The following is a 26,499-nucleotide window of genomic DNA, read 5'->3' as shown; positions in this document are numbered from 1 at the left end:
CAGTGACACCCACATCCGATAAATGAATTTTAAAAAAGTATTAATCCAATTTCCTTTTGAAGATTCCTAATGAAACTGTATCCAAAGCCCATCGAAATCCTCGTCACTTGTTGGGTTTTTCCTCGGCAAACAGCAATTGATAGTAGATCAATAGTAAATTTTAAATCTGTGATTGATACATATTTGTTAACCAAGGTATTAAGGGATATGGGGCAAAGATGGGTAAATGGAATTAGGTTGCAGATCAACCACAGAATGGTGTGAGGGGCTAAATGGCCTACTCCTGATCTGATGTTTCTCATTTCACCTCTGATTCTTTTTGCTGATCACGTTAAAACTATGCCTCTGGTGCTGACCCTTGCAGATTTTCGTTATTTACTCTATCTGCACTCTCCATGATTTTGAACACAAGAAGTGACCGTGAGGGGGTTTTGAGGAGTCATTGTTACTGATGAGCGAGATGGTGTAATATCAGTAGTGCCTTTATACGATAGAGCATGTAGAGGTTTGGCCTTTCGCTTTGGGCGCTAGGACTTTTTGCTGCACTGCTACAACACAAGGGGTTAATGAGTTTCACTTTCCCATGAGGGACGTGGTTCTGTGAAGAGCAGGATCTGGGAACTGGCAGTGCTGAAGGTTGGTTTAGGGTAAGATACCGGGGTCCTCTTTCCCCCTCGACTCATTGATAATGAAGTGCATGGCAGAAATGTTGTATTTAGTGTATTTTATTTATGTAGTAGGCAATATCTACACGAGGAAAATGCGGAAGTGACAGCTTTCCAGTTGTTAGAAAAGAGAATTAATTTTAATTTTTCATCTTGAGGGGGGTGGAATCTTGTGTTCAGCAGTAAATTTTAATTGGCGAATTTAATTTTGGGGGAGAAAGACAATACGAAGCGACAATAGTTTCAATGTCTTTACCGAAGAAACGAAAGTGAAAGTGTTGACGATGGTTATTTTAATATAATAGTTTGTAACCTGTAGAGTGCAGGCGATCTTCTGGTATGTTTTCCTTTGTATTCCATTGTCAACATGGTCAATTCTCTTTAAAGTGTATTGTTTCAAAATATAAGATGGTGGTAAAGTACCGGTTTTTAAAATCTCCCCGGGCCGTCTTCCATCCCCAGGTCTTTATTGGCCCCCCCGCTTTAATTTCCTTCTATCCTCTATCCTTCCTCCCGTTTTCTCCCTTCATTCCCATCCTCCTCTATTTCCCCCATTTATTTCCCCATCTATTTCCCCCTCCTCTTGCCCCTCTGCGTGTGTTGATTCTGTGCTGGGGTTATATTATGCCATGTAGGACATCACACCTGAGCTCTATTCTGCGCCCACATTTAAACCCCTCCATTGGCACAGTGGCGCAGTGGTTAGCACCGCAGCCTCACAGCTCCAGCGACCTGGGTTCAATTCTGGGTACTGCTTGTGTGGAGTTTGCAAGTTCTCCCTGTGTCTGTGTGGGTTTCCTCCGGGTGCTCTGGTTTCCTCCCACATGCCAAAGACTTGCAGGTTGATATGTAAATTGGCCATTATAAATTGCCGCTAGTATAGGTAGGTGGTAGGGGAATATAGGGACAGGTGGGGATGTGGTAGGAATATGGAATTAGTGTAGGATTAGTATAAATGGGTGGTTGATGGTCGGCACAGACTCGGTGGGCCGAAGGGCCTGTTTCAGTGCTGTATCTCTAAATAAAATAAAAATAAATTGGGGATCTCTGGATAACAATTGGGAATATGCTCCTTGGGACATCCTGTCCTCCCAAAACCAGGGACACTGAAGCCCAGCTGTGATCAAGCAGAAACCAGGGACCAGATGGAACCTCCTGGTATGTATGGCTCGATGACTCACTTTTGGGCAGGCTTGATTTGGTGAACATTTTGAAAGAAACTAAGAAAGAATAATAATTTTACATTGTACCACTGTAACACCGTCCAATTCAGCTTAGGGCAAGCACATTTTATGTAAACATAGGGAAGCAAGGAGGAGAAATGTCTGTCAAAAGAAACCGAACAATCGAGTTGGGCCCTGTTGGTAATTGTCAATATTGCCATACTGTACATTAGGTATTTCTTTTCTTAATCCATTTGATTACATCCAGTAAAGTATGAAAATATCCCCCAGTTACATGACTTTTTGTAATACCACATGGATCGTTACCAATACTGGGAGACAATGTTTACTTCATGGATTAAATGCTACCGTTAATATTATGGGAACAAAAGTGTTCACACTATTGTAAGTTATTTGCTATTAGTTGTATTATCGTTGTTTTTGTGTACACTAAAGTGTGCAGTGGTTTTCTTATGTTTGAATGTAATAGAAATTATTGGCAGTGCACAATAATCTTGTGTGCTGTGTTTTTGGAAACAAAATTTAGCTTCTTAAATGAGATCTTAAATATCGTAATCTCTGTTGAATCTTTCCAGTCCTACCACCTTGCAGATGAATAACCTGGAAGTCAAGTTTCTCTTGATAAGAAACTGTGTAAATTCAAGGCTTGATTAATATTAAGTTGTGCAAGATACACATCAAATTTTAAAATCAAAATTAATCTTTGAGCATTTAATGGAAGCATTTGTGTAATTTTCCTGTGATGCTGTTGAAACTCTACTCAGGTCTTTCAACATTCACTGAATGTGTTAGAGACCCCTTTCTCTCTTGGAGACCCTACTTTGATTAGGTGCATTGCCAAGTTATCTGGCTAGGAACTTGCAAAACATGGGTATAGAGGGATAGACAAATTCAGTGGTGCTCCAGGCTGAGTTTTGAACTCAGGTCCTCCAAACACTGGCACAGTTATCAGGTTCAACCACATTGGAATCAAATACTTTAAATCGCCATTCATGGGATTAAAAACTGGGAGCTGCAGTTTGTGTAGAATCTGTCACAATCACTCAAAATTTGAAATAACTAAGATTTACAGCTGTAGAAGGTCTGGATGAATCACAGACCTGGGACAGTGTCAATGACAATATTCTATCACACTTGCCAGAGTTCCCTCAATGGCTAAGTCTGTGGTCCTTCATGAAAGGAGGAGAAAATTGGGGGAGGGTAACTCAAGGTACAATTAGCCTGTATTAATGACAAGTGAAGGAACAGAGGAGCAGGAGTAGACCATTTAAGCCCCTTGAGCCTGTTCTGTCATTCAGTAAGATCATGGCTGATCTGTGACCTAACTCCACACACTCCGCTTTGCCCCATATCCCTTAATGCTTCTGTTTAACAAGAATCTATCAATAAAACATTATCAACAATAATGTTGGTGAAAACATCAATATGACTGTATGACAGTAATCTGCTTCATTCCTACATCTACTTTTTCACCAACAATAGCAAAGACAGTAAAATATAATCACTGGTCTGTACTCATATCCACAGTTGGCATCAGCACATTGGAAAAACTTCCTGCAAGAATTTAATGTGTACCTTTATGTTTTTGTAACAGGTTTGCAACCTTGAGACTCCATAAATTTCATCATGCAATCCCACCACGTGAGTCAAGATTTTATAAAATTTTTGTACTGTAGTGATAGGCATACTATTACCCTCAGCACAAATGTCTGATGCGCCCTTTTTTCTCAGGAGGGTGAGCTTGCATAGATGCAACAGGTGAGTGGCCTACAATTTTAGTCACTGTGAGAAAAGAACATAGGCAGTAGGCCATTCAGCCCTCCGAGCCTGTTGCACCATTCAGTTAGATCATGTCTGATCTGTACCACAACTCAATTTACCTGGCTTTGCTCCATATCGCTTGATACCCTTACCTAATAACAATCTATCAATCTTAGTCTTGAAAATTTCAATTGACCCAGCATCCACAGTCCTTTGGGTAGCGAATTCCAGATTTCCACTACCTTTGTGTGGAAAAAGTGCTTCCCCATTTCAGTCCTAAATGGCCTAGTATTAATTTTAAGATTATGCCCTTTTGTTCAGGATTCTCACACCAGAGGAATTAGTTTCACTGCATCTACCTGATCAGATTCCTTCTTCAACTTAAGCACCATGATTAGATCATCCCTCAACCTTTTAAACTCAAGGGAATACAAACCAGGTTTATGCAACCTAGCCTCATAACTTAACCCTTTAAGCATTGGTATCATTCTTGTCAATCTACGTTGTACCCCTTCCAAGGAAAATATATCTTTCCTGAGATTGAATTGACGCAGTAACTCAGCATAGACCAGGAATCACCCGCAAGTGATGTATTTCACTTTGTTTGACATGATAACATTGTGCTTTCAAAAGGGAAAAAAATTTAGAAACCACATTTTTGAAGAAACTTAAAATGCTAGAAATGCACAGCAGGATGTTCAGTATTGAATGGTGTTATAACCTATTGAGAAAGAAGTCTAGGGTTCCCTTTTCACCTGGTCTTACTGTAACAAGGTTTAATTTTAAAGACATTGTGTTTTTAGCTCCCCCTTGGTGAATCCTTGTCCACTGCTTTCCAATTATAAGGCAAAGAAACCAGCACAAACAGGCTTTCTCAGGTTTAAAGAAGAAAAGTTGAAATTTATTAAACTTAAACTTTAATTTGGTTAACGCCTATGGATACATGACACACCCACGCTAGCATGCACATGCGATACACACATGCAGATAGAGACAGAAAGAGAACAGAATAAATAAAGTGGAAAGGTTTGAGGCAATATCTGAAGAGTTTTTGTTACGGGTCTTTGAGCTCACTGTAGAGTCCTTGATTGCAGGTACATCTTGCTTTTTGTTGGGGCCCAGTATTCTTCTTAAACCTTGTTCGCTGTAGGAGACTTTTCTCTTTTGGGGTTCATGTGTCTTCAGTGGATTGAGAGGCTTGTGAGAAAGAGATGGGAGCAGACAGGAGAGAGATCTCAGTCCAGGAACAAACAGCTTTCTCTCCAAACTGTGCAAATTCAAAAAACTCAAATTGCCCAGCAGGTTAGTCATGTGACTAGCTGGTTTGACCATGTTCATTTGTGTATTAGGTCATCCTAGCAGTCAATCTGGAATGAGAGCTCCCCCACCTTCAATGTCTGGTGATCAAAAGCCCATTGTGGGTTGAATGTCAGGGAATGGCTGCTTTGTCCTTCCAAACACCGTCTGTTAATAGGCAAATGTATTTTTCAGCCACGGCTGATCTGTTCAACAAGTCCTCCCTTTACTCTAGTAACAGTTTAAAAATCAATGTTCATGACAAAATTAATGTGCTTCATTTTTGGCAGGTGGGAGCCTAGCATGACAATGGGCAAGATAGCAAAAATTAGATACATAGAGTGAATTTACATAGCTCATTATCACATCCTTAAAACATCCCAAAGTACTTCACAAATTCACTTTAAAGTACAATCATGCTTGGTATGTAGGCAAACACTGCTTCCAGTGTACACAAGCAAGCTCCCACAAGCGACATTTAAGATGAATGACCTGAGAATCTGTTTTTGTTGTTTTTGATTGGAGGAAGAAATGTTGGTCAAGGCACCGGGAGAACTCATGATACCCAACTGTTCAGTGAAAATACATTCCATAATTTTTTCATTAATCATGTGTAGATTGAAACATTTTTGCAACACTTTAAATGGATTTTGTATTTAAACTAATTGGAATACAACCTTAGATCATAGGGAATACAAATTATTTTGTAAATTGGTCGTGATTTTATCCAATTAAACTGCATTGGGAATCATTTATTGAAAACTGTATAAAATAATTAGCAAGAGGAAGTTTTCAGGAAGCAGTTTTGTTTTGTTTTCATGGTGCAAAGAAAAATCAGATTTACAATCTGCTGATTGTCTAATTTCATAAATGTCCCTTGGGATCTTTTACATTACGTCCACCTGAGCAGATAAGGGCCTCAGTTTATCATGCAAAAGTTAACTCCTCTGATAATGTAGCACTCAGTGCTTCAATACAGTATAGGGATATCAGCCTAATTTGCAGGCCAAGTCAATAGTGGGTCTTGAACTCCTCAATGTCTGAGGTAGAGGTGAGATTGCTACCAACTAAGCTAAAGTGACAGTTTTATAAGCAATTAACTGTTTTGAGTGGGACCTTTCATGTGTGTCTGTTTCTTTTTATAGGATTTCCTCAATAGATGCTTGAACCCAAACTTGGTGCTGGATGATGTCTCAGAGCTGAAAATGATCCAACAGGAAATAGAAAAGCGCAAGGTCTGATTAAAGTGAAATTTTAAAGTCAAAGTTTACATTTTCTCTGAGTTGGAATTCCTCTGAGTGCTGTATGTTGCAACATCGTAAATGTCTTTGAGAAGATATCTTTGTTTTGAGTATTTCTAGTGAAACCACAAATGCCCTTTCACAAATGTATCTATAATGTTGTTACAATTCACAGGAATTTAACATGCAGATAAAACAAGCAATTAGGAAGGCAAATGATAGGTTAGCCTTTATTGCAAGAGGATTAGAGTAATGAAGTAAGGAAGTCTTGCTGAAATGATAGAGAGCTGATAGAGACCACAGCTGGAGCACTGTGTAGAGTTTTGTTTTTACCTGAGGAAAGATATACTTGCTTTAGAGGTGCAAGGAAGATTCGTCAGATTGATTCCTGGTATGAGAGGGCTGTTTTAAGAGGAGAGATTGAGCAGAATGGGACTATGTTCTCTGGAGTTTAGGAGAATGAGAGATAATCTCATTGAAATGTATAAAATTCTTAGAAGGCTTGATAGGTTAGATGCTGAGAGGGTATTTCGCCTGGCTGGAGATTCTAGAACTGGCGGTCATGGTCTCAAGATATGGAGTTGACCATTTTGAACTGAGGTGAGTAGAAATTTCTTCACTCACAGGGTTATGAATCTTTGGAATTCTCTACACCAGAAGACTATGGCTGCTTAGTCATTGAGTATATTCAAGACTGAGATTGATAAATCTTTGGACACTAAAGGAATCAAATGATATAGGATAGGGCGGAAAGTGGAATTGAGGTGGAAGATCAGCCATGATCTTACTGAATAGCAGAGCAGACTCAGGTGTCCATATGGCCTACTCCTGCTCCTATTTCTAATGCGCTTATCTCACACAAAGTGACCTGGAAAATTCTTATTCCGCGTGGGTTTTGACAGGAATTATCATAACAGTGGGGATGGGGGAATGAAATAGGATGAAGCATGAAATCTACTTTTTAATATTTTTCTTATGGTAAATATACAACTTGCATTCTGAACTTCAGTGAAAATTGGAGTGAGACCAAACCAGGAAGGGCCATTTGAGTCTGAAAAGGCAGCTCAGTAACAACAATATGTATTAAATCGTGGTCCAATACCGGATGGAAAAATGAGTGACATAGTTCTCTGCTTTCTCTCTTTCTCTCTGCTTTCTTAAAATATGGAGTGACAGTTGCAATTTTCCATTTCCAAAGTGTCAACAAGTTGATGATGGAGTTAACCATTTTTTGTCTTACCAGGCCTATCATGATTCTGTGCTAACAGACATAGCTGACTTGGAAAGAGCAAAGCGTGAACTAGGAAAGACGGCAATGGAATATAGTGTCCGGATTGAAAGACTTCAACAAACTATAGAGGATAACAAATCAGAGAAAATAAATCAGGATTTAAAATTTCAGGTTGGCAATTTTGTCCTTTGTATTTGTTTTTATTTATGACTGTTCGCATTTTATGCACTAGAAAACCATGTCAGTTTAATTTTAAACTGTTGAAGCAATAATGTTTCCTACTTGTGCAATTCACCTGTGCGTCCTGTTTTAATGATCTGGACATAATAACATGTAGAAACCTTACGCATGAATCACAAACATTCAAAGCACTTCTGCCAGTGCTGGACTTGTGGGTAAAACATTTATGTTGGCAAAACAGCAAAATGATCAGCTTTTTAAAAATAAACAAAACTGGGCATTTTTTATGGATGCCTTAAAACAAAACCACAACTTTCATTATATAGCGTCTTTAACATTGTAAAACATTCCAAGCTGCTTCACAGGAGCGTTATCAAACAAAATTTGACAACAAGCCACATAAGGGGATGTTAGCACAGATGATCAAAAGATTTCTTTTTTTTTATTCATTCATGGGATGTGGGCATCACTGGCTATGACTGCATTTATTGCCCATCCCTAATTGCCCTTGAGAAGGTGGTGGTGAGCTGCCTTCTTGAACCGCTGCAGTCCATATGAGGTAGGTACACCCACAATGCCATTAGGAAGGGAGTTCCAGGATTTTGACCCTACGCCAATGAAGGAATGGCAATATAGTTCCAAGTCAGAATGGTGTGTGGCTTGGATGGGAGCTTGCAGGTGGTGGTGTTCCCATGCATCTGCTGCCCTTGTCCTTCTCGATGGTAGAGGTGGTTTTGGAAGGTGCTGTCGAAGGAGTCTTGGTGCGTTGCTGCAATGCATCTTGCAGATGGTACACACTGCTGCCACTGTGCGTCGGTGGCAGAGGGAGTGAATGTTTTTTGTCAATGGGGTGCCAATTACGCAGGCTGCTTTGTCCTGGATGGTGTTGAGCTTCTTGAGTTTTGTTGGAGCTGCACCCATCCAGGCAGGTGGAGAGTATTCCCATCACATTCCTGACTTGTGCCTTGCAGATGGTGAGCAGGCTTTGGGGAGTCAGGAGGTGAGTTACTCACTGCAGAATTCCCAGCCTCTCACCTGCTATTCTAGTTATGGTATTTATATGGCTATTCTAGTTCAGTTTCTGGTCAATGGTAACCCCCCAGGATGTTGAAGGTGGGGAATTCAGCGATTGTAATGCCATTGAATGTCAAGGGGAGATGGTTAGATTCTCTCTTGTTGGAGATGGTCATTGCCTGGCACTTGTGTGGCGCAAATGTTACTTGCCACTTATCAGCCCAAGCCTGGATATTGTCCAGGTCTTGCTGCATTTCTACGCAGACTGCTTCAGTATCTGAGGAGTCGCGAATGGTGCTGAACATTGTGCAATCATCAGCGAACCTTAAGATTGAAGGAAGATCATTGATGAAGCAGCTGAAGATGGTTGTGCCAAGTACACTATCCTGAGGAACTCCTGCAGTGATGTCCTAGAGCTGAGATGATTAACCTCCAACAACCATCTGTCTTCCTTTGCGCTAGGTATGACTCCAACCAGCAGAGAGCTTTCCCCTGATTCCCATTGACTCCAGTTTTGCTAGGGCTAATTGATGCCAGACTCGGTCAAATGCTGCGTTGATGTCAAGGGCAGTCACTCTCACCTCACCTCTTGAGTTCAGTTCTTTTTTCCGTGTTTAAACCAAGGCTGTAATGAGGTCAGGAGCTGAGTGGCCTGGCGGAACTCAAACTGAGCGTCAGTGAGCAGGTTATTGCTAAGCAAAGTGCCACTTGATAGCACTCTCGACGACACCTTCCATCAATTGAAGACTGTAGGTTTTAAGCAGTGTCTTAAAGCAGGAGAAAGAGAGGAGGAGATGTTTAGGGAGGGAATTCCGGAGCTTAAGGTCCTTGGCAGCTGAAGCATGGCCACCATTAGAGGAGCAATTTAAATCGGGGATGGACATACTGTCTCTTTTCTGCATTTTTCCTTTGCATTTTTTTGCATGTTTCTTTGGGCCACTTGGAGGCACTGCATCGATTGACCGGTATAGGGGCTGAAGTTAAGTGAATTCCAGAGCTTAGGGCTTTAGCAGCTGAAGGTATGGCTGCCAATGGCAACCATTAGGTTAACCCAACCCTTAGAAACAACACCAAGGCAGTAGTTCCAATTGTAAGATCTGCAACTGAAAGATTTTTTTTAAAGTTTAATTTCCTTTTGAAAAGCATATTAGTTTAGAAATTGCTGTTGATGATATTAGCCGACAAGCATTTAACACACATACATACAAACAAATGAAAATGACAGATAGGAAAAGATCAGCTGGTCCATCAAGCCTGCCTCACACTCAATATGGCTGGAATATTATGACTAGATACTTCTCCGTTATCGCTCCAAACCTTTGGACACTTCTATTAGATCTACCCACCTCGCCCCACCTCCACCTGCCGGCCACTGTGTAATCTCCTGGGAAAGGAGAAAAAAAAATCCCCAGAAAAACCCCAGAGCCAATAAGGGGGAAATAAACAATAGAAAATTCCTTGCTCCCACGCCCCCCCCACTCCCAGGCGATCGAAATAGGTCCGGGAGATCACATGGACTACGCACTTGTTATCTGTTAATCCATTTACCTTCTATATGACACAATTGCTGACTCAGTCAAGACCAGTCCAGCTGCCTCTTGGATGCATACAGAGCATATTACAAAATCAGTAGTGTTTCTCTGCGTGCTATTTTGATGATGTATTAACTCATTTATATAAAAAAAGCAATAAAGTAGGGGACAGAAGAATATCATTGAAATACAAATATTTGTAGGTAATATCATCAAGTCATTTCTAGCCTTTCTTTGGATGAATATTCAAGGAGAAGGCCACTGTACAGCCCTCATGCTTCATTACTCATTTAACCCATATTGCAACATGCATACAAGGTAATAAGACACTCCAGTGTACAGATGTTACCTTATTTCCTAGCCACAAAGATCCCCAATTCAAGCATGCTCATTGACCTAAGCAATGCCTCAATTTTAAAATTCTAATCCTTGTTTTCACATCACATCCCTCCATGGTCTCGTCCCTTCCTACTTTTGTAACCTCCTCCAGCCCTACAATCTCTGAGATATCTGTGCTCTTCCAATCTTAGCCTTTTGCCCATGCACGATTTAAATTGCTCCTGTATTGGCGGCCGTGCCTGGAATTCCCTTCCTAAACCTCTCCTCCTCTCTTCCCTCCTTTAACACGCTCCTTAAAACCTCCTCTTTGACTGAGCTTTTGGTTATCTGCCCCAATATCTCCTTATGTGGCTTAGTGTCAAATTCTGCTTTATGACACTCCAGTGAAGTGCCTTGGGATGCTTTATTGCACTGAAGGCATTATACAACTACAAGTCTTTGTTGTTATTCTCAGCACCCTTATACTTGTTACTTTTGGTGGAATAAAAGAAGCTCAGTTCTCAGAAAATACAGGACCAATCTGTAAGGAGATTTCCACCATATGTACCTCTTGGTTAGAATCACTACATAGTGAGAAACATGAATCTTGAGCTCATGAATCTTGACCTGGACTCCAAGGGTTAAATTTTGAAGAGCGATTACACCAACTAGGGTTGTATTCCCTGGAATTTAGAAGGTTAGGGGATGATTTGATCAAAGTTTTCAAGATACTAAGGGGAACAGATAGGGTAGATTGGGGAAACTATTTCTGCTAGTTGGGGAGTATAGGATGAAGGAGCATAGTTAAAAAATTAAGGTCAGACTTTCAGGAGTGAAATTAGAAAACATTTCTTCACGCAAAGGGAACCCTTGTGCAAAAATGGCAATTAATGCTAGATCAATTGTTAATTTTAAATCTGAGATTAGTAGTTTAGTATATGGAGTTAGGTCACAGATCAGCTATGATCTTATTGAAAGGTGGAATAGGCTCAAGGGACTAAATGACCTTCTCCTGTTCCTTTACTCCTATGTTCCTATTACTAGCACCTGCTTTGTGCTGCAAACAATCTTAATGATTTCAATATTTTTATCCATCCATGTGTGTTTTTCCCCAGAAACAAATGGATGAGGCAGTGACAGAGAATGACACTTTTCTGAAGGAGCATGGTAGTATAAAGCAGAAGTTAACAAAGCTTGAAGAAGAAAGATCAGAGCTGGAGAAGCAGATCAAGGTAAGATGGCAATACTGTTCTGTTAGGTGTTCAAAGACTTGAGGGGAAAAAAAGCCAGAAGCAATTACAATCTAGGATCACTATTGCTCAATGTTCAGATTCAGTTGTATCGCGCTGGCTCACTTGGGATAATGACCCTAGACATCTCTCTGCTAGAGGGAGCTTTATCATCACATGCTGAATAACTGCCACAGCCTTTATAAATACGCTGTAACTTTGAGTTCACTAGACCTGACTTAGTTGCTTCCATGTTGAAAAGCTCTTGTTCTCTTCTGCCAACTCATATCCAATTGAACAGAGTTCAAGTGTCCAGGTGAGGAATTTGAATCTGTTCCCAAAAAGACAATTGCATCCTAATATTATCCCACAGGAATCATCTGCGAATGTGCAAATATTCTTGGAGAGGGAGTAGACAGATTGGGAGATTAGTCATGCAAGGCACCTCTTTAGGGTCCATTGCAAAGTGGCATATGCAGATGCCTGGGAGTGTATGTTGTGTTACAGAAGTACAGTGCGAAAATTGAGCAGGATGCACAGAAGATCAGAAGGTCAAAGAAGAGTCTAATAGAAGTGTTCCAAACTGTGCGATGTTTTGGAGCGGTAAATGGTGAAAGGTTATTTCCACTTATTGGTGAACAAGGGGTGATAAACTAAACTAATATATATAAAGGAGCAGTTTTGTTCACATCATTTAAGAAACATTAGATAAAAATTTGAAGCAATAGTCTACTCACGATTTGAATTTGTTAAAGGAGGGTAAAAAATTGAATTACCCAATAATTTGGGTTGTTATATAAATAACAGCAAAATGGTAATTCAACACATAAAAAAGTCATCATCAGATAATTAGCATTAAGCTAGTTTGAATGAAGAGGAGTGGACCATATTAAAGTGTAGAGAAATGGGATTAGAGTAGATAGCACTGGTGACAGAAGTAGCTCCAGCACAAATGGTCTCCTTCTATTCAAAAATTTCTGAAAAATCTAATGTACGCTGATATTCCCAGTTTCCTCAAGTTCTAACACTAGCTGTGCCAACATGGGAAGGCATCAAGTGAAGATCGGGTGCTTATGCTGGTGTTAGAATCTGAGTGACCAGAGTTAAAATATTAGCTACAAATACTGAATTGTTGCCACACTGTTTTTTGTTGGGCCTGGCATACCCATAACCATTAAAATGCCAAGGACTGATTAGGTTCAAAATATGGTAAGAGAGAGTCTCATCTGCCAAAGCTGAACAGCACTGGCAGAGGCCTGTGAGTAGGTTGTTTGGCCACCCTGTGGCTGGTGACTTGAGAGAAAATAAGAAGTGGCAGTAGGAAGGGAAAAAGAAATTGAAGAGCGTTGACAAAATACTGGAAATACTCAGTGGGTCTGGAAGCATTTTGGGGAGTTAACATTTCTGACAGTTATATGGTGAATTAGTTTGAAAAGAAGGAATTGTCCAGAGAGAGTATTAGTCAAAAGACTTATTATTGCTTCATCTTGTACAAAATAAAGAACCATCTTATTTTGTGGGACTGCCCTTATGGATAATACTTCAGACAGATTACCCATTAACAACAGTCTGGCCAGTAGTAACCATTTAATATCAGGCAGTATGTATTAATAGTCTAAAGTCCACATGTTATTGCTAATATATGTTTACACAAATGCCACTTACTTGTTTCCTATGCCAATCACATTCACTTTCCCACATTGTTGAAATCCCTGCAGGTTTCTTCCTCGATGCCTCAGAAACAATGGGTTTTTACTGGCAATGTATTGGAAGATGACCAACTAAGAGTAGAATTCGACATAAAGCCATATATTCGGTATCCAATTAGAGGGGGCTCTGCAGTGATCACATTCGACGATGAAGCAGGTAGAATCCAGTAAGAAAGTGGAAAAGGATCAGTTATTGTGTATACCTACCTGTGATACTTGTATTAGGATCCCAGTGACCAAAGTTAAAGGAATATTGGCTATAAATACTGAATGGTTCTCTGCACTCATTTCTTTTAGACTGTGTCCCTGGCAGCTGTCTGAGGCTGAACCAGACTGTTCACAACTTTGGTGTCAAATTTGGGTTTCTGCACCATCATTAAGACTGCCTATTTCCACCTCCATAACATTGCGTGACTCTGCCCCTGCCTCAGGTCATTTCTGCTGAAATCCTCATCTATGGCTCTGTTTCCTCTGGTCTTGAATATTCCAATGCACTCCTGGCTGGCCTCTTTTGTTCCACCCTAAGCTCATCCAAACCTCTGCTGCCTGTATCCTAACTTACACCAAGACCAGTTTCCCCATCACACCTGTGCTCGCTGACCTACATTGGCTCCTGGTTAAGCAATGCCTTAATTTTAAAATTCTCATCCTAGATTTAAAATCCTTCTACTGCCTTGCCCCTCTCTATCTCTGTGATTTCCTCCAGCCCTACAATCATTCAGGATATCTGTGCCCATCTAATTCTGGCCTCTTGAGCATCCGAAATTTCAGCTGCTCCAGCATTGCGGAGATGGTGGCATAATAGTAATGTCGCTGAGGTCCAGGCTAATTATCTGGGGACATGGGTTCAAATCCCAGCATGGTGGGATTTAAAATCTGGAACTGAAAGCTAATCTCAGTAATTGTTTAGTTTTTTATTGTTTAGAGATACAGCACTGAAACAGGCCCTACGGCCCACCGAGTCTGTGCCGACCATCAACCACCCATTTATACTAACCCTACACTAATTCCATATTCCTACCACATCCCCACCTGTCCCTATATTTCCCTATCACCTACCTATACTAGGGGCAATTTATAATGGCCAATTAACCTATCAACCTGCAAGTCTTTGGCATGTGGGAGGAAACCGGAGCACCCGGAGGAAACCCACGCAGACACAGGGAGAACTTGCAAACTCCACACAGGCAGTACCCAGAATTGAACCCGGGTCGCTGGAGCTGTGAGGCTGCGGTGCTAACCACTGCGCCACTGTGCCGCATTTCTTACTTTGTTGGTCAAACGTTTTAGAACCAACAAGGCTGTATGAATACAGAGTTTTGATGTTTTTCATTATATAATCTGGAATTACCTGTAAATGTTATTGGAAACATAGATCTGGTTAAGAACGTTTTCATTTGATTGACTTTTTTATATGCAGTTGCTAGTAGGATACTGGAAATGGAAGAGCATGAGGTTGAACTAGAAGAGTGTCGAATTAAGATAAAGGCTCAGCCCTTGAAGCTGCAGATGTTAGAAGAAATTGAAGTAAGTCTCAGTCTTGACTTGGATTTGTACAGTTAATCAATCACCTGTAGTTATCATTGATCAGTCATTAGGTGGCACTGTGGCTGACTCACTGCATTGGAGCCTTTTACATCAGAAACCCAGATACAGAATAGCTTCAGTTGCTGTTAAGTGTGCCTTCTGATTTCTGGTTAATAAATTGGCATTGATGTTCTATGTCAAGAGAAATGTTTATTACATATGTGTAACTGCATGTGTACCAGGGCTGTAAACAAAGCCACGAATGGCATTCTCTGTAACTGTGGGCTTGGTGCATTATTGCTCTTCAACCTCGCTACACCTTTGACATGATCAAGCATCCAGTGCCTTTCGCAGAATCAGAATCACAGAAAGTTTACAGCACAGAAAGAGGCCGCTTGGCCCATCGTGTCTGCACCGGCCAAAAACAAGAGCCACCAGCCTAATCCCACTTTCCAGCATTTGGTCCGTAGCCTTGCAAGTTACAGCACTTCAGATGCACATCCGGGTACCTTTTAAATGAGATGAGCTTTCTGTCTCTACTACCCTTTCAGGCAGTGAGTTCCAGACCCCACCACCCTCTGGGTGAAAAAATGTTTCCTCATCTCCCCTCTAATCCTTCTACCAATCACTTTAAACCTATGCCCCCTAGTCACTGACCCCTCTGCTAAGGGAAACAGGCCCTTCCCATCCACTCTATTCAGGCCCTTTACAATTTTGTACATCTCAATCAAATCTCCCCTCAGCCTCCTCTGTTCCAAGGAGAACAACCCCAGCCTATCCAATCTTACCTCATAGCTGCAATTTTCCAGTCCTGGCAACATCCTCGTAAATCTCGTCTGTACCCTCTCTAGTGCAATTGCATCCTTTCTGTAATGAGGTGACCAGAACTGCACACAGTACTCAAGTTGTGGCCTAACGAATGTTTTATATAGTTCCAGCATAAGCCGCAAGACTAGTCAAGTCCAGTTTGAACACTGGAGATAATGTGAGGTCAAGATTGTGCTTCAAGTTATTGCCAATTGGTGGGAAGGAAGGAACTGTGGGCAAACAGTGACCCAGAGTTACAGGATCATGAGCTACACTCTCTGTTGTACAACTGAATGGGATCTCAGGGTGCATCAGGACCAAGGAGAGGTTTTAGGATGATGGCCATTAAGTCAATTACTGAAAAATTCATTAATGCCATGCACATCTTGCACATCAGTAGGGTGCTACATGCCATATTGGTGAAGGCTTCAGTACAGGTGTCCCAGACCCCCGACCTGAAACAGACTTAGTCCGCTTGTATATGCCCCCTTCCTGAAATTGGGTTGCCCTGAATTTAATTGGCACCAGGCCGGTTATGTTCAAGAAAACAGGGTATAGATCTGGCATAACCAGTGGTCCCTCTCAATTGTCCCCCTCCCTCCCAATTAACCCCCTCCCTCCTATTCGCCCCTTCCCACCCAATCATTCTCACTCTCCCGACTGTCCCTGTTTCCCTCCCAATCACCCCCTTCTCCCTCCCAATTGCCCTATGCCTCTCTGCAACTGCAACTGCCAGAGAAGCAAACAGCTCCAACGTTGTCCTCGTGCAACCAATGAGTAGCCTCTGGACACCTTATTGGTGTCATAACTTACTGGCAATATGCTGAAGAGGACAGAGGCCTAATTTTGGGTGAGCCTTTGGTCTTTTGCCCCTGGCGCAGGTGCTCCCACCACAGGCCATATTTCAGACATAAAGACGGGCCAAAACAAATTTTCACCCCTTTGAGTTGGGATTCAGGGAGCCAACAGAGTTTGATAAGGAAAGATGGTGGGATAAGAGAGCAAAGTTCTTGATTCTATGCACATTAAGCCCCATCATTTTTGAATAAAACTTTAAGAAAATTGTCTCATATTACAAGTTTTATTTTGCGTATTCAAGGCCTATATAAGACTTCAGGGAAACCACACCATTACTACCGAGGTTCAAATTGAATTTTTAGCCAGTGACTGAAGTAGCTCAATTTAAAAATCTAGCCAAATATTCAGTAAATTTATCTCCTGCTCTTTCTTGTCAGCTATTATGGTGCCTTTTCTCGCTATGCTTTTACCTGTAGATTTCCTACTTAATGGTAATAATTTACAGCCTAGTGTTTATGTTCAGTTGCGCTAGCTTTTTCAGCAAAATTTGCCCAAAATTGCAAAACCGGCACAAAAGTGGTCAGAAGTGGGGATGTTCACTGATGATTGCACAATGTTCAGTACCATTCGCGACTCCTCAGATACTGATGCAGTCTGAATATACCTTGCCCTCTTTGTCTCCCCAACACTACTATACATACTGACTCCCCCAGTCATATGGCCATGATGCCTAAATCCTAATTATAATCCAGCAATCACTGCTTGAAAGCTCATGTGTACAATGGATAAGGTCAGGGTCAAGCTTAACTGTGATGCCATTTCAGTCAAGTCGTCTCACAATGCTGTCTTTGCTTACATATGAAGAACGAGGGTTGATGGCATCCAAGGAACCATACTGCGGCACGCCTTCAGAAACGATAAGAAAATTGAAAAAAAATACATAATCCACAATGTTTTCTTCTCGCCAATTAACACCAGCTACATGTGCGGTGTGGTGATCAAATTAAGCTGATGAGACTTCTTAGTCAAAAAAGAAAATATTAAATGGCAATGAGTTATTGAAGTAGGATGAGGTGTTAGCATGTGACTCTCTATAAAGAATACGTAAAATACCTTTTTTGTAAAAAAAAAAGTCTCCTTCTGAGCAAAAAAATTCAATAATTCAATTTTTATAGTCGTTTGGGAGTACAGAACTTGAGAATTGGTGAAAATAGAGACATGCTGTTGAAGCCCCTTGCCCTGCACCCACCAGGACAACACACCAGAACAACCAATGCAAGGGAAAAAAACAACCTACACCACATGAGAAGAGAGCGCCGACCGGCCGGAAAGCAAATCCAACCGGCAGAGGTGCCACCACAGAGAACGCACCAGCCCTACTGTTCAGATTGATGAGCCCTCACTTGGTTCCACACGTGACCTATCCAACTGTAACCAGAGCACCTCCAGCCATGGCTGCTCTTCTCGCCCCCATCCTGCCCTTTCACAATCCCCCAAGGGTCAAGGGCCGTCCTCTTCCTCATCTAAATATTACCTCTTGGTGACATCAACCATAAATAGGAAGTCAACTTTCACAAGTATGTTGATTGCCCCCCCCGCACTATCACTTCTCTTGGCTCCTCCACTGCCTCTGACTGCCTGTCCGACTGTTTTTGATTCAACAGTTACAAGGTGGCGCAGTGGCTAGCACCACAGCCTCACAGCTCCAGTGACCCAGGTTCAGTTCTGGGTACTGCCTGTGCAGAATTTGCAAGTTCTCCCTGTGACCGTGTGGGTTTCTGCTGGGTGCTCCAGTTTCCTCCCACAGCCAAAGACTTGCAGATTGATAGGTAAATTGGCCATTGTAAATTGCCCCTAGTGTAGGTAGGCGGTAGGAAAATGGTGGGGATGTAGTAGGGAATATGGGATTAATGTTCTTCTTCTTTGGCCTCCTTGTCTCGAGAGACAATGGGTAAGTGCCTGGAGGTGGTCAGTGGTTTGTGGAGCAGTGCCTGGAGTGGCTATAAAGGCCAATACTAGAGTGACAGACTCTTCCACAGGTGCTGCAGAAAAAATTGGTTGTCAGGGCTGTTACACAGTTGGCTGTCCCCTTGCGCTTCTGTCTTTTTTCCTGCCAACTGCTAAGTCTCTTCGAATCGCCACACTTTAGCCCCGCCTTAATGTCGATGAGATTCTGCAGACACTCTTCAGTGTGAGATGTTAATGTAGGATTAGTATAAATGGGTGGTTGTTGGTCGGCACAGACTCAGTGGGCCGAAGGGCCTGTTTCAGTGCTGTATCTAAAATAACAAATAAACAATGAGGATACCATCATACCACATGTTGTGGTGGTTTCAGAATGCAGCCCTATCAGGTGTTGTGTTATAGGTTTTGTCCAATGGGCATTGGGTTGAGAGCTCATGTGAGTTTTACACAGTCAGTTATGCATTCTGGCAATCTCTGTAAAATAAGAGGACTAATGCATTCAAATGAACTTTTCCCGCAGATTCAGACGCAAGTGTGTAAAAAGCGAGTCCTGGTTTCGGACATCCCAAAGCTCATCCCAGCTGACCAACTGCTTGACAAGTTGGAGCTGCACTTCAGCAAGCTAAAGAATTCTGGAGGAGAGGTGCAAAATATTGAGCTTTTGGAAGATTCCGGCAATGTTGTAGTTACATTTTGTGCTGAAGGAAGTAAGATATCAATTGAAAAAAATCTCTGGAAATGTGTGAATTGTACCCCTCCTACTATCCCCTTCTTTGGTGCATAGAAATACATAGAAGTTACTGGATGGAAATAGACTATTTGGCTTAACTAGTCTGTGTTTGCATTTACCCTCCATGTGCACAAATATTCCTAATCACATTTATCCACCCTTTTCCCATATCCCTGTATCACCTTTCTCGTTCATCCACTTTTCTAATCTAATCTTCAATGTTACAATTTCTGCCTGAGCCACTAACCCTGGAAGTGAATTCCATAGCCTCATAACTATCTGTGTAAAGAAATTTCTCTCACCCTCTGTTCTAAATGTGTATTTAATCTTGTCCCATTGGCCTCTCATTCTAGACCCTTCAACTACCTGAAACAATCTTCTCCTTTCTACCTGGTCCCATCGTTTCATCATTTTAAACATTTACATCGCCCTGTAATCTGTGTTGTTGTAATGGAAAAAAGCCCCAGTTTTCCTTCATATTTTTCTCCCAGACGGCATTCTAATGAATCTGTTGTACCCACTCTAAAGCCTCAATACCCTTCTTATAGTGCGGAGCCAATACTGCTTACAATACTCTGAGAACTTATTAAGATTTTATAAAGGATGATCATTACCTTGGTTTATATGTTATATATCTCTGCATCCATTTATTTGATTATGCCTATGTGCAACCCCACAGGATACTTTTCACCAAAGGTGCTCTATAAATGAAGTTACTGTTGAGTATTTGGAGCTTCCCCAACAGCTTAGTTGGTTAAGACTGAGAATAGTTGAACATATGGACATGAAGGATTCAGATTTGATCTTGGATTTACATTCAAGTTCATTGATCTCAGCTCGGGGCGATGGGCTTCAGTGCCTCTGGGCTGGGCAGGAGAAAGTCAATCAGGGTTCCTACCCTTGAGTGCTACCTGATTCTTGTGTGTGTAGACCAGGAAGGCCAAAGTCTTTGAGAGTCACTTAGGTGTTTTGCAGAATGCCTCTAAAGTTAACTTCATTGTATGTAAAGTGGATGACACCCTCTCACATTCTTAGTGGGCATCTTAGGTTAAAATTACCTCCACAAACTGAGTTGCTTTGACCTTATGGACTGGATTGCTGGGGGTTGCAGGTCCATGGATCACTGCTTGGACACCCCTGGTGTAAATTTGGTTGAGGACAGGACTGTGTTTCGCCGTGATGATCCTGTGATTGAATATCATGCAGAGGATCACTGTCTGGACTCGCAAGTGAAGGATAGTCCCATGGGTGAGAGTTTTTCCACTGTATTTTAACAGCACGAAGCATGTATAATTTTTAAAAAGTGGTAGCAGATACAAATAATTTAAAAAATCAATTTGTGAGTAATCGCAGCATTGAGTGGAGATCATATCTGCAACCTTCCAGGTCTGTACAGCTCAGCTGCTCACTATCTTAACCAGCTCAGGGGTCAGAGCTTAAAAATATGAGCCTTGTTGTAGCCCACCTTTATGCCTCTTGGGGGCACGATAACATGAGTTCCTGGTCTCAGTCAGAGCACTGACGTATTTGAAAGGTGGAAGTGCCTTGAGGGGCTGAATGGCCTCCTCCTGTTCCTATGTTCCACTGGGAAATCAAACACTTGGGCACAGGAAGGAAGAGGAAATTATGCAGTGAGTTTTGCCCCAACTCCCCTCTGCCCCCACACCCACTTTCATTGTCACAAATCTTGTAGTGCCTGAGCACTGTATACAAGCCTGACAACAAGTCACCTTTTTCTGCTCTGATGACAGTCGAGTACAGGGAGAGGGGAGCACAAAAGGAAGAAACGTATGAAGGATTTGAGGGACTTCGAAAAAGCGATTGCAGCCACATGAATAGGAGTGCTCGAGGCAGAAACACTTGCAAGGTGTCACCAGGACATAAAACTAAGTTTGATTTATTTTATATTTTTTTCCAGTTTCTGAGAATTTGACAAAGAAAGCGTTGCACCAAATGGAGTTTCGCGGAATTAACAAACTCATCCCTCTGAGGGTCTCAGCATTTATTAATGGTGAAATTGAGAACCTGAAGGTATTGAAAGAATTGTAATCTGTTATTTATCTTTTGTTTATTTTATGGGGATTTATTTTTATAATTAAGTGAAATTACAATATGTACAGATAAAAATTAGAATATGTTTACATTATATATTTCTAATGGATGGTGGTGTGCTGAGTTTGATGGCAGTCTCTTCCTGCATGACAAGCTTTTAGAATTGACACTGAGACTGGGAGAGATGTTGAGTGACACACACTTTTCACTGGGAAGAATTGATGCAAAATCTGACACATTTATCAGGGGCTCAGAGAACAGGGGAGCAATAGTTACAGCACACTGATCAGGGAACAGAAGAGTAACATTTACAACACACTGTTTAGGTGCACCTTTAATGTTGACCTTCACTTTTTTACCTTCTTCTGCCAGTGTCCTGGGCCTTTGGAACCTTCTCCGCCTTGCTGGCTTTTCATACATCCCCTTCTATTTTTCTCATTTAGCTAGTCATGTTACCTCAGTGTTGTGTATATATCTCTATTATTTCTCTCATTGTGCCTTTTGTCTCCTGCTAATATCCCACCATTTAATCATCCAATTATTGCAGAGGTCATCCTGTTTCTTTTCCTGCGTACTTGTTCTTTTTTTCTTTTTCCCTTCCCCTTTCCCTTGTTCTGTTCCTTTTTTTAACGTACTGCTCATCTGTAATAACTTCTACTTTTCTCCACAGATGCTGCCTGACTTGTTGGATATATCCAGCTTTCTCTGTTTTTATTTTCAGCATCCCCAGTATTTTATTTTTGAAACATTCTGTTGCTTTCTGTCATACTTTCAGGTTTCTGAGGTCACTTCTAAAAGGAGTGTGCTGTTTACTGGAATTCCAGATATAATGGATGAAGAGACCCTCCGGGACTATTTGGAAATACACTTCCAGAAACCAAGTAATGAAGGTGGTGAGGTGGATGCATTTGGATATATTCCTGAGGGGAAAAGTGCAATTGCGTGCTTTGAGGCAGATAATGAGATGGCGAGTGAAATGTGAAGATTCACACTCATTTTATCTACAAAGAGTTGCTAGAGTATGAAACAGCAGTGCTAACTGCTTTTCCTATTTGATATCTAGACAATATTAACTTGTATACAAACTTATCTATGCCTTCCAATTACTTGAGGTGGCTGTAGGTTGTTTCAAATTAAAGAGGTTGACCATTGTTCAGTTTTCCCACCGTCAGTGGTACTCACTGATCGAAGCTGAGGGTTTCCCCCTCTGCCCCATTCAATTGCGAGAGTGAATCACTTGTTCTCAGACAGTCACCAGGGCTGCTATGAAACCAGCAGGGAGGTGCGTGAGGAGCTACCATGATAATTAACATTCTGCCTGACATTCTTATCTTCTGCCTGGTGTAACATGGCTGAGCCGAAGAACTGCAAGGGGTGTGAATCAGGGATGCGAACTCCTGCCTCACCATTTTGTGGCACTAGGCACCTCCTGGTCTCAAACAACTGAATGGAAAAGCAGAGGCTGGAAATTGGAACATACTGCCCCGTTGTGAATATCAAAACATAACCCCTCACTGATACACATTGAGTTAGATACCTTTATACATGTAGAATATATTAAAATAAAAGGTAAGGGTGATGGTCATGGTTTAATTAAAGAGCTGGATTTTTGGGTACACTTAATTCTGGTGAATACACTTAGCTTAAATGACTATTACCATTCTAGTATGAGCCTCAGCCTGAAGATTAAAGAGCTTGAGCTGTGGTTATTTCAGTAACAACCTTGTGTTTTGTAGTCACCTCTTCAGCTATAACAGATCTTAATGCTGAATGAACAGGATTGTGCCTCAAACCCCCGGCCGCTGTCACCTGGATTAATACCGACCTCAAGAAACCATTGAATGTGCAACAGTAACACTTCATCATGTTGAGTTTGTGCTCCCTCCCCTTTCCAAAATCTGGCCTGCATCTTTGAGGTTCTGTAAAGGTGGTGCCTGTAGTAAACAACAACATTCTGAAAGCTACACCCCTGATACCACTGCTGGAAATAAGGAGGTTAAAAAGCAGCACTTGTTACTTGGTGCAAAGATATTGTAGTTCCAGAATGTACACGAATGTGCAAACATGCAGATCAAATCCAGACCTAACTTGGAATGCAGGGCTGATCCAAATCCCGTGCCAGATCATGGAAAAAAGACCCACTCAACCACTGAAGCCGCTACATTGTCTGTGTGGATAGGATAATAGTACAATAGATGTGATTTGATTTTGATCATTCTGTTGTAAACAAGCTGCCAACATGCTGATTTAAAATATATACCAGTTGCCTTCTAATGATTTATCTGAAATATGATGCTTGTACAGATGTGTTTTATTATTCATTGCATTATCTTTTCAGTTGTCTAGAAATGGTAATACTGTTATACAGTTAATATGTGTCTTGTTTACATCCTCCATAGATAGATACACCAAAACAAACATAAACAGGACACTGAGCATGTGTCTTCATTCAGGAACTTGAGGGGACTTGCAAATAAAACCCTTCCAGGATTTAAGTCTGCCATTTGCTAAACAATCTAGACCCTATATTTGGCTCCACTTTGTTCAGTCCAACTGCTAAATTATCCAGAGTTTTAGCTGAAAAACACACAGTCTACTCACTTATTACTCATGTATAGTGTTTATACAGAAAACATATTTCTGCTGGTATGCAGTCACTGAACTATTTGATTAAATTACCAGTACCAACCAGAATATTTAGCGATTATCAGTAAGACATCGATAAAAGGTTCCACTCACGAGGCGCAATGCAATTCAGTCACATCATCAGCCACAAGTTTCTCAGACAGCCTCTCTTGTAGAAATTTCTGATATCTCACTTGAAGACTGCCTTCTTCATAATGGTAAGAAAATTTATTACCTGGTGCATATGGTATATTCGAACACGGGTTAAATTATCTATAAAAGACATGGAATTGTCTATTAGTTTATTATGTTATTATTCCAAGGTCTATCCAATCTAAATTTAAATTTCAGCTACTGTTCGTAATGCCATTGGAAACATTCTGCCACTCTGTAGTACTCTGATGTAACATGCAGAACTTCTTTCCTATCTATAGTTCTAAATAAATCAGTGAATTTATGTTTTAATTTTTGCCGTTATTTCTGAATCTCTTTTTTTTACATTGGAAATGGTTTGTGTTTGCTCCATTGTCAAGGAGAAAAGGAAAACAAAAACTCCTAATACAATTTTTTAAAAATATAGGGAAGAGGTAGAAGTGAAATTTGATTTAATGTAAAGACATAATTTTCTGAGGCAATATTGTATAATTGTTAAGGTGCATGGATTCGGTCACACATGTTCTGTCAGCACAACCTTTGTGTAACTGCAAAGACTTGACAACTTCAAAGCCTGGTGTTAATGTTTTTGGGTTTCACGCTGTTATTTCTCATGCACTCAGTGCAAAAGGACACTCCTGTCAGCAAGGCCTCACTCCCTATGAATTAGAATGTGAATTCATGTGTACAATAGTAATGTGGCAAGACATGGAACAGAAACCTTTCTTACATTTAGCTGACTGGATATGTGACAAGCCCCCTTGTGACCTTTGAAATTTCAGCAAGTGATAGAATGAGCATTCTATCAAATCATGGCTTTGGCTGTAAACTATGGAACAGGTTTATTAAAAATAACAGATAAACAGTAACAAGAGACATAATGCAGCAGATTGCAGTAGTTTGCAGAGTTTTATCTATTCCTTGTCAATATAAAATTCACAAATGACACGACCCTTCATTAATTCACTAATATTAGACTTTGGTCAGCATTCATACCATCATAGTTATAGGTGGGGTTTCCTTGGACAGATAGGAGTCTCCAGGCCCTATCACAATGATCTCAGAAGAATGAAGAACATGCTACAAAGGTCTCAGTCATGTATTTTCCATCATCTTTGAAGTTTAACCAGGAACAAAAGAAATTGAATTTGTAACCTTCAAAAATCAAAACTGCCAATCATACATCATTCTGAGCAGACGAGAGGGACATTTGGGTTTGACTGTAATTTTAATCAAGGTCTGCACAGGGAAGCTGTTGTCTCCCCAATACTGAGAAGAGGAGCAAAGGTCTGAACATGCCCAAAAAACAAGGGGTTTGACATTTGAAAAAAAACTTTCCTTGTGGGGCTAAAAAGGAGCAACGTGCCTCTCTGGGCTCGACAAGGAAAGTTCAGGCCTCCTGAGCCCTGGGCTTCTCCATGCCCTGTCCACCCACAACCCTACTGGCTGCAAGACCCTTCTGAACCCCCTCACAACCACTTGGCTGAGCGCCAGGGACTGACAGCGATGGCCTTCTGCCACTCAATATGCTGCTCCTGCCTGGTGGTCAGCTGCTGCTTCCAGTTGGTTTCAGGCCAGAATCTTGGTGGGGAAGGCTTACGGAGGTGAGGTGTGAGAGTTAAAATTGACCGGGCTTCATGCTGCCAAGGCTGGGATGATTTCTGTCCACCTCAATCCCTGTCCACCCAATTCCCAGCCCTGAATTAAAATCCAGGCGAGAATGTCTGCAGTTAGATTGACTGTTCCCTGCCATGTCAGTGGATTGTACCTAATAGGTGCTAGACACAAATCCACTTGTCACCTTGTTGGAAATACTATTTGACTTGGTTGACCACTCATGGAAGCAAAGCAAACAGTGAACAATAAATCCTTCTGGTGAGATCATTACTGCTGCCATGGAGTGGGGCGGTTTCTCACTGTTTTCTCACAGTGTCAATGTTAATCATTTCAAGATCACCCAAAGTATAGTTTGAATGTAAGATTGTGCTTTCTCATCTTTGTACAAACTTTAGAAGAACAACGGCAGGAATAATAAAAGCCCAGAGAACAAATAAAACACTCAGCCTTGGCAGGGAAACATTATTAAAGGCACTCATCAGGTGATTTGCCCTTCAAGGAGTTTTGAAATATTAGAATACTTGGTAAACATTGAAGGATTTAACAACCTAAGGAGAGCACTCGAGGAAACCCAGAGGTCGGTGTTTCCCCACACAGTGTGTGGAGTTTTAACAACGTGCAACTTTTGGCCCTGACAGGTACCACGTCTGGAAGTCAGCCTGACCGACAATTGGGTGGGAACCACGGCAGAGAGGCTGTAGGACCAGGAAGGTCTGATCTACAACCCTGGGGGATGGTCTGATCTTTAAAGGGGATCCAATCCATGACCCTGGTGGGGGGGGGGGTTTGATGGGGGAGTTGTCTGGGGGGCAGGAGGAAACACTCCTGTGCCTCCTGGCCCACAAGGAGTGCTGTGAAGGCACTT

The 26,499-nt window shown here is 41.4% G+C and overlaps 1 protein-coding gene across 4 annotated transcripts; it reads left to right on the top strand.

Moving 5' to 3' along the window:
* The first annotated feature begins 469 nt into the window (after positions 1-469).
* On the top strand, positions 470-24,329 carry ifi35 (interferon-induced protein 35). Of its 4 annotated transcripts, none has more exons than XM_068013384.1 (10): positions 470-636; positions 3,444-3,490; positions 6,052-6,141; positions 7,391-7,549; positions 11,538-11,654; positions 13,370-13,517; positions 14,781-14,887; positions 18,978-19,164; positions 21,106-21,218; positions 22,015-24,329. In XM_068013384.1, exons 2-10 carry the CDS (start codon positions 3,476-3,478, stop codon positions 22,219-22,221), a joined length of 1,143 nt encoding a protein of 380 aa, XP_067869485.1. In that variant the 5' UTR covers positions 470-636; positions 3,444-3,475; the 3' UTR covers positions 22,222-24,329. The 4 variants fall into 4 exon arrangements, with proteins under 4 accessions (XP_067869485.1, XP_067869484.1, XP_067869486.1 ...); XM_068013383.1 differs by having other exon boundaries at positions 471-647; XM_068013385.1 differs by lacking the exon at positions 470-636 and adding an exon at positions 839-1,002.
* The last annotated feature ends 2,170 nt before the right edge of the window (positions 24,330-26,499 follow it).

Source organism: Heterodontus francisci, chromosome 33, assembly GCF_036365525.1.
Source record: "Heterodontus francisci isolate sHetFra1 chromosome 33, sHetFra1.hap1, whole genome shotgun sequence".
Taxonomy (NCBI): Eukaryota; Metazoa; Chordata; class Chondrichthyes; order Heterodontiformes; family Heterodontidae; genus Heterodontus; species Heterodontus francisci.
This window is presented reverse-complemented; position numbering and strand designations above follow the sequence as displayed.

What these genes read in the sequence shown, in the direction of transcription:
- ifi35 (XM_068013384.1), top strand. An exon ending in AGGAAATAGAAAAGCGCAAG is followed by an intron (nt 6,142 to 7,390) that starts GTCTGATTAAAG and finishes TTGTCTTACCAG; the next exon opens with GCCTATCATGATTCTGTGCT. An exon ending in ATCAGGATTTAAAATTTCAG is followed by an intron (nt 7,550 to 11,537) that starts GTTGGCAATTTT and finishes GTTTTTCCCCAG; the next exon opens with AAACAAATGGATGAGGCAGT.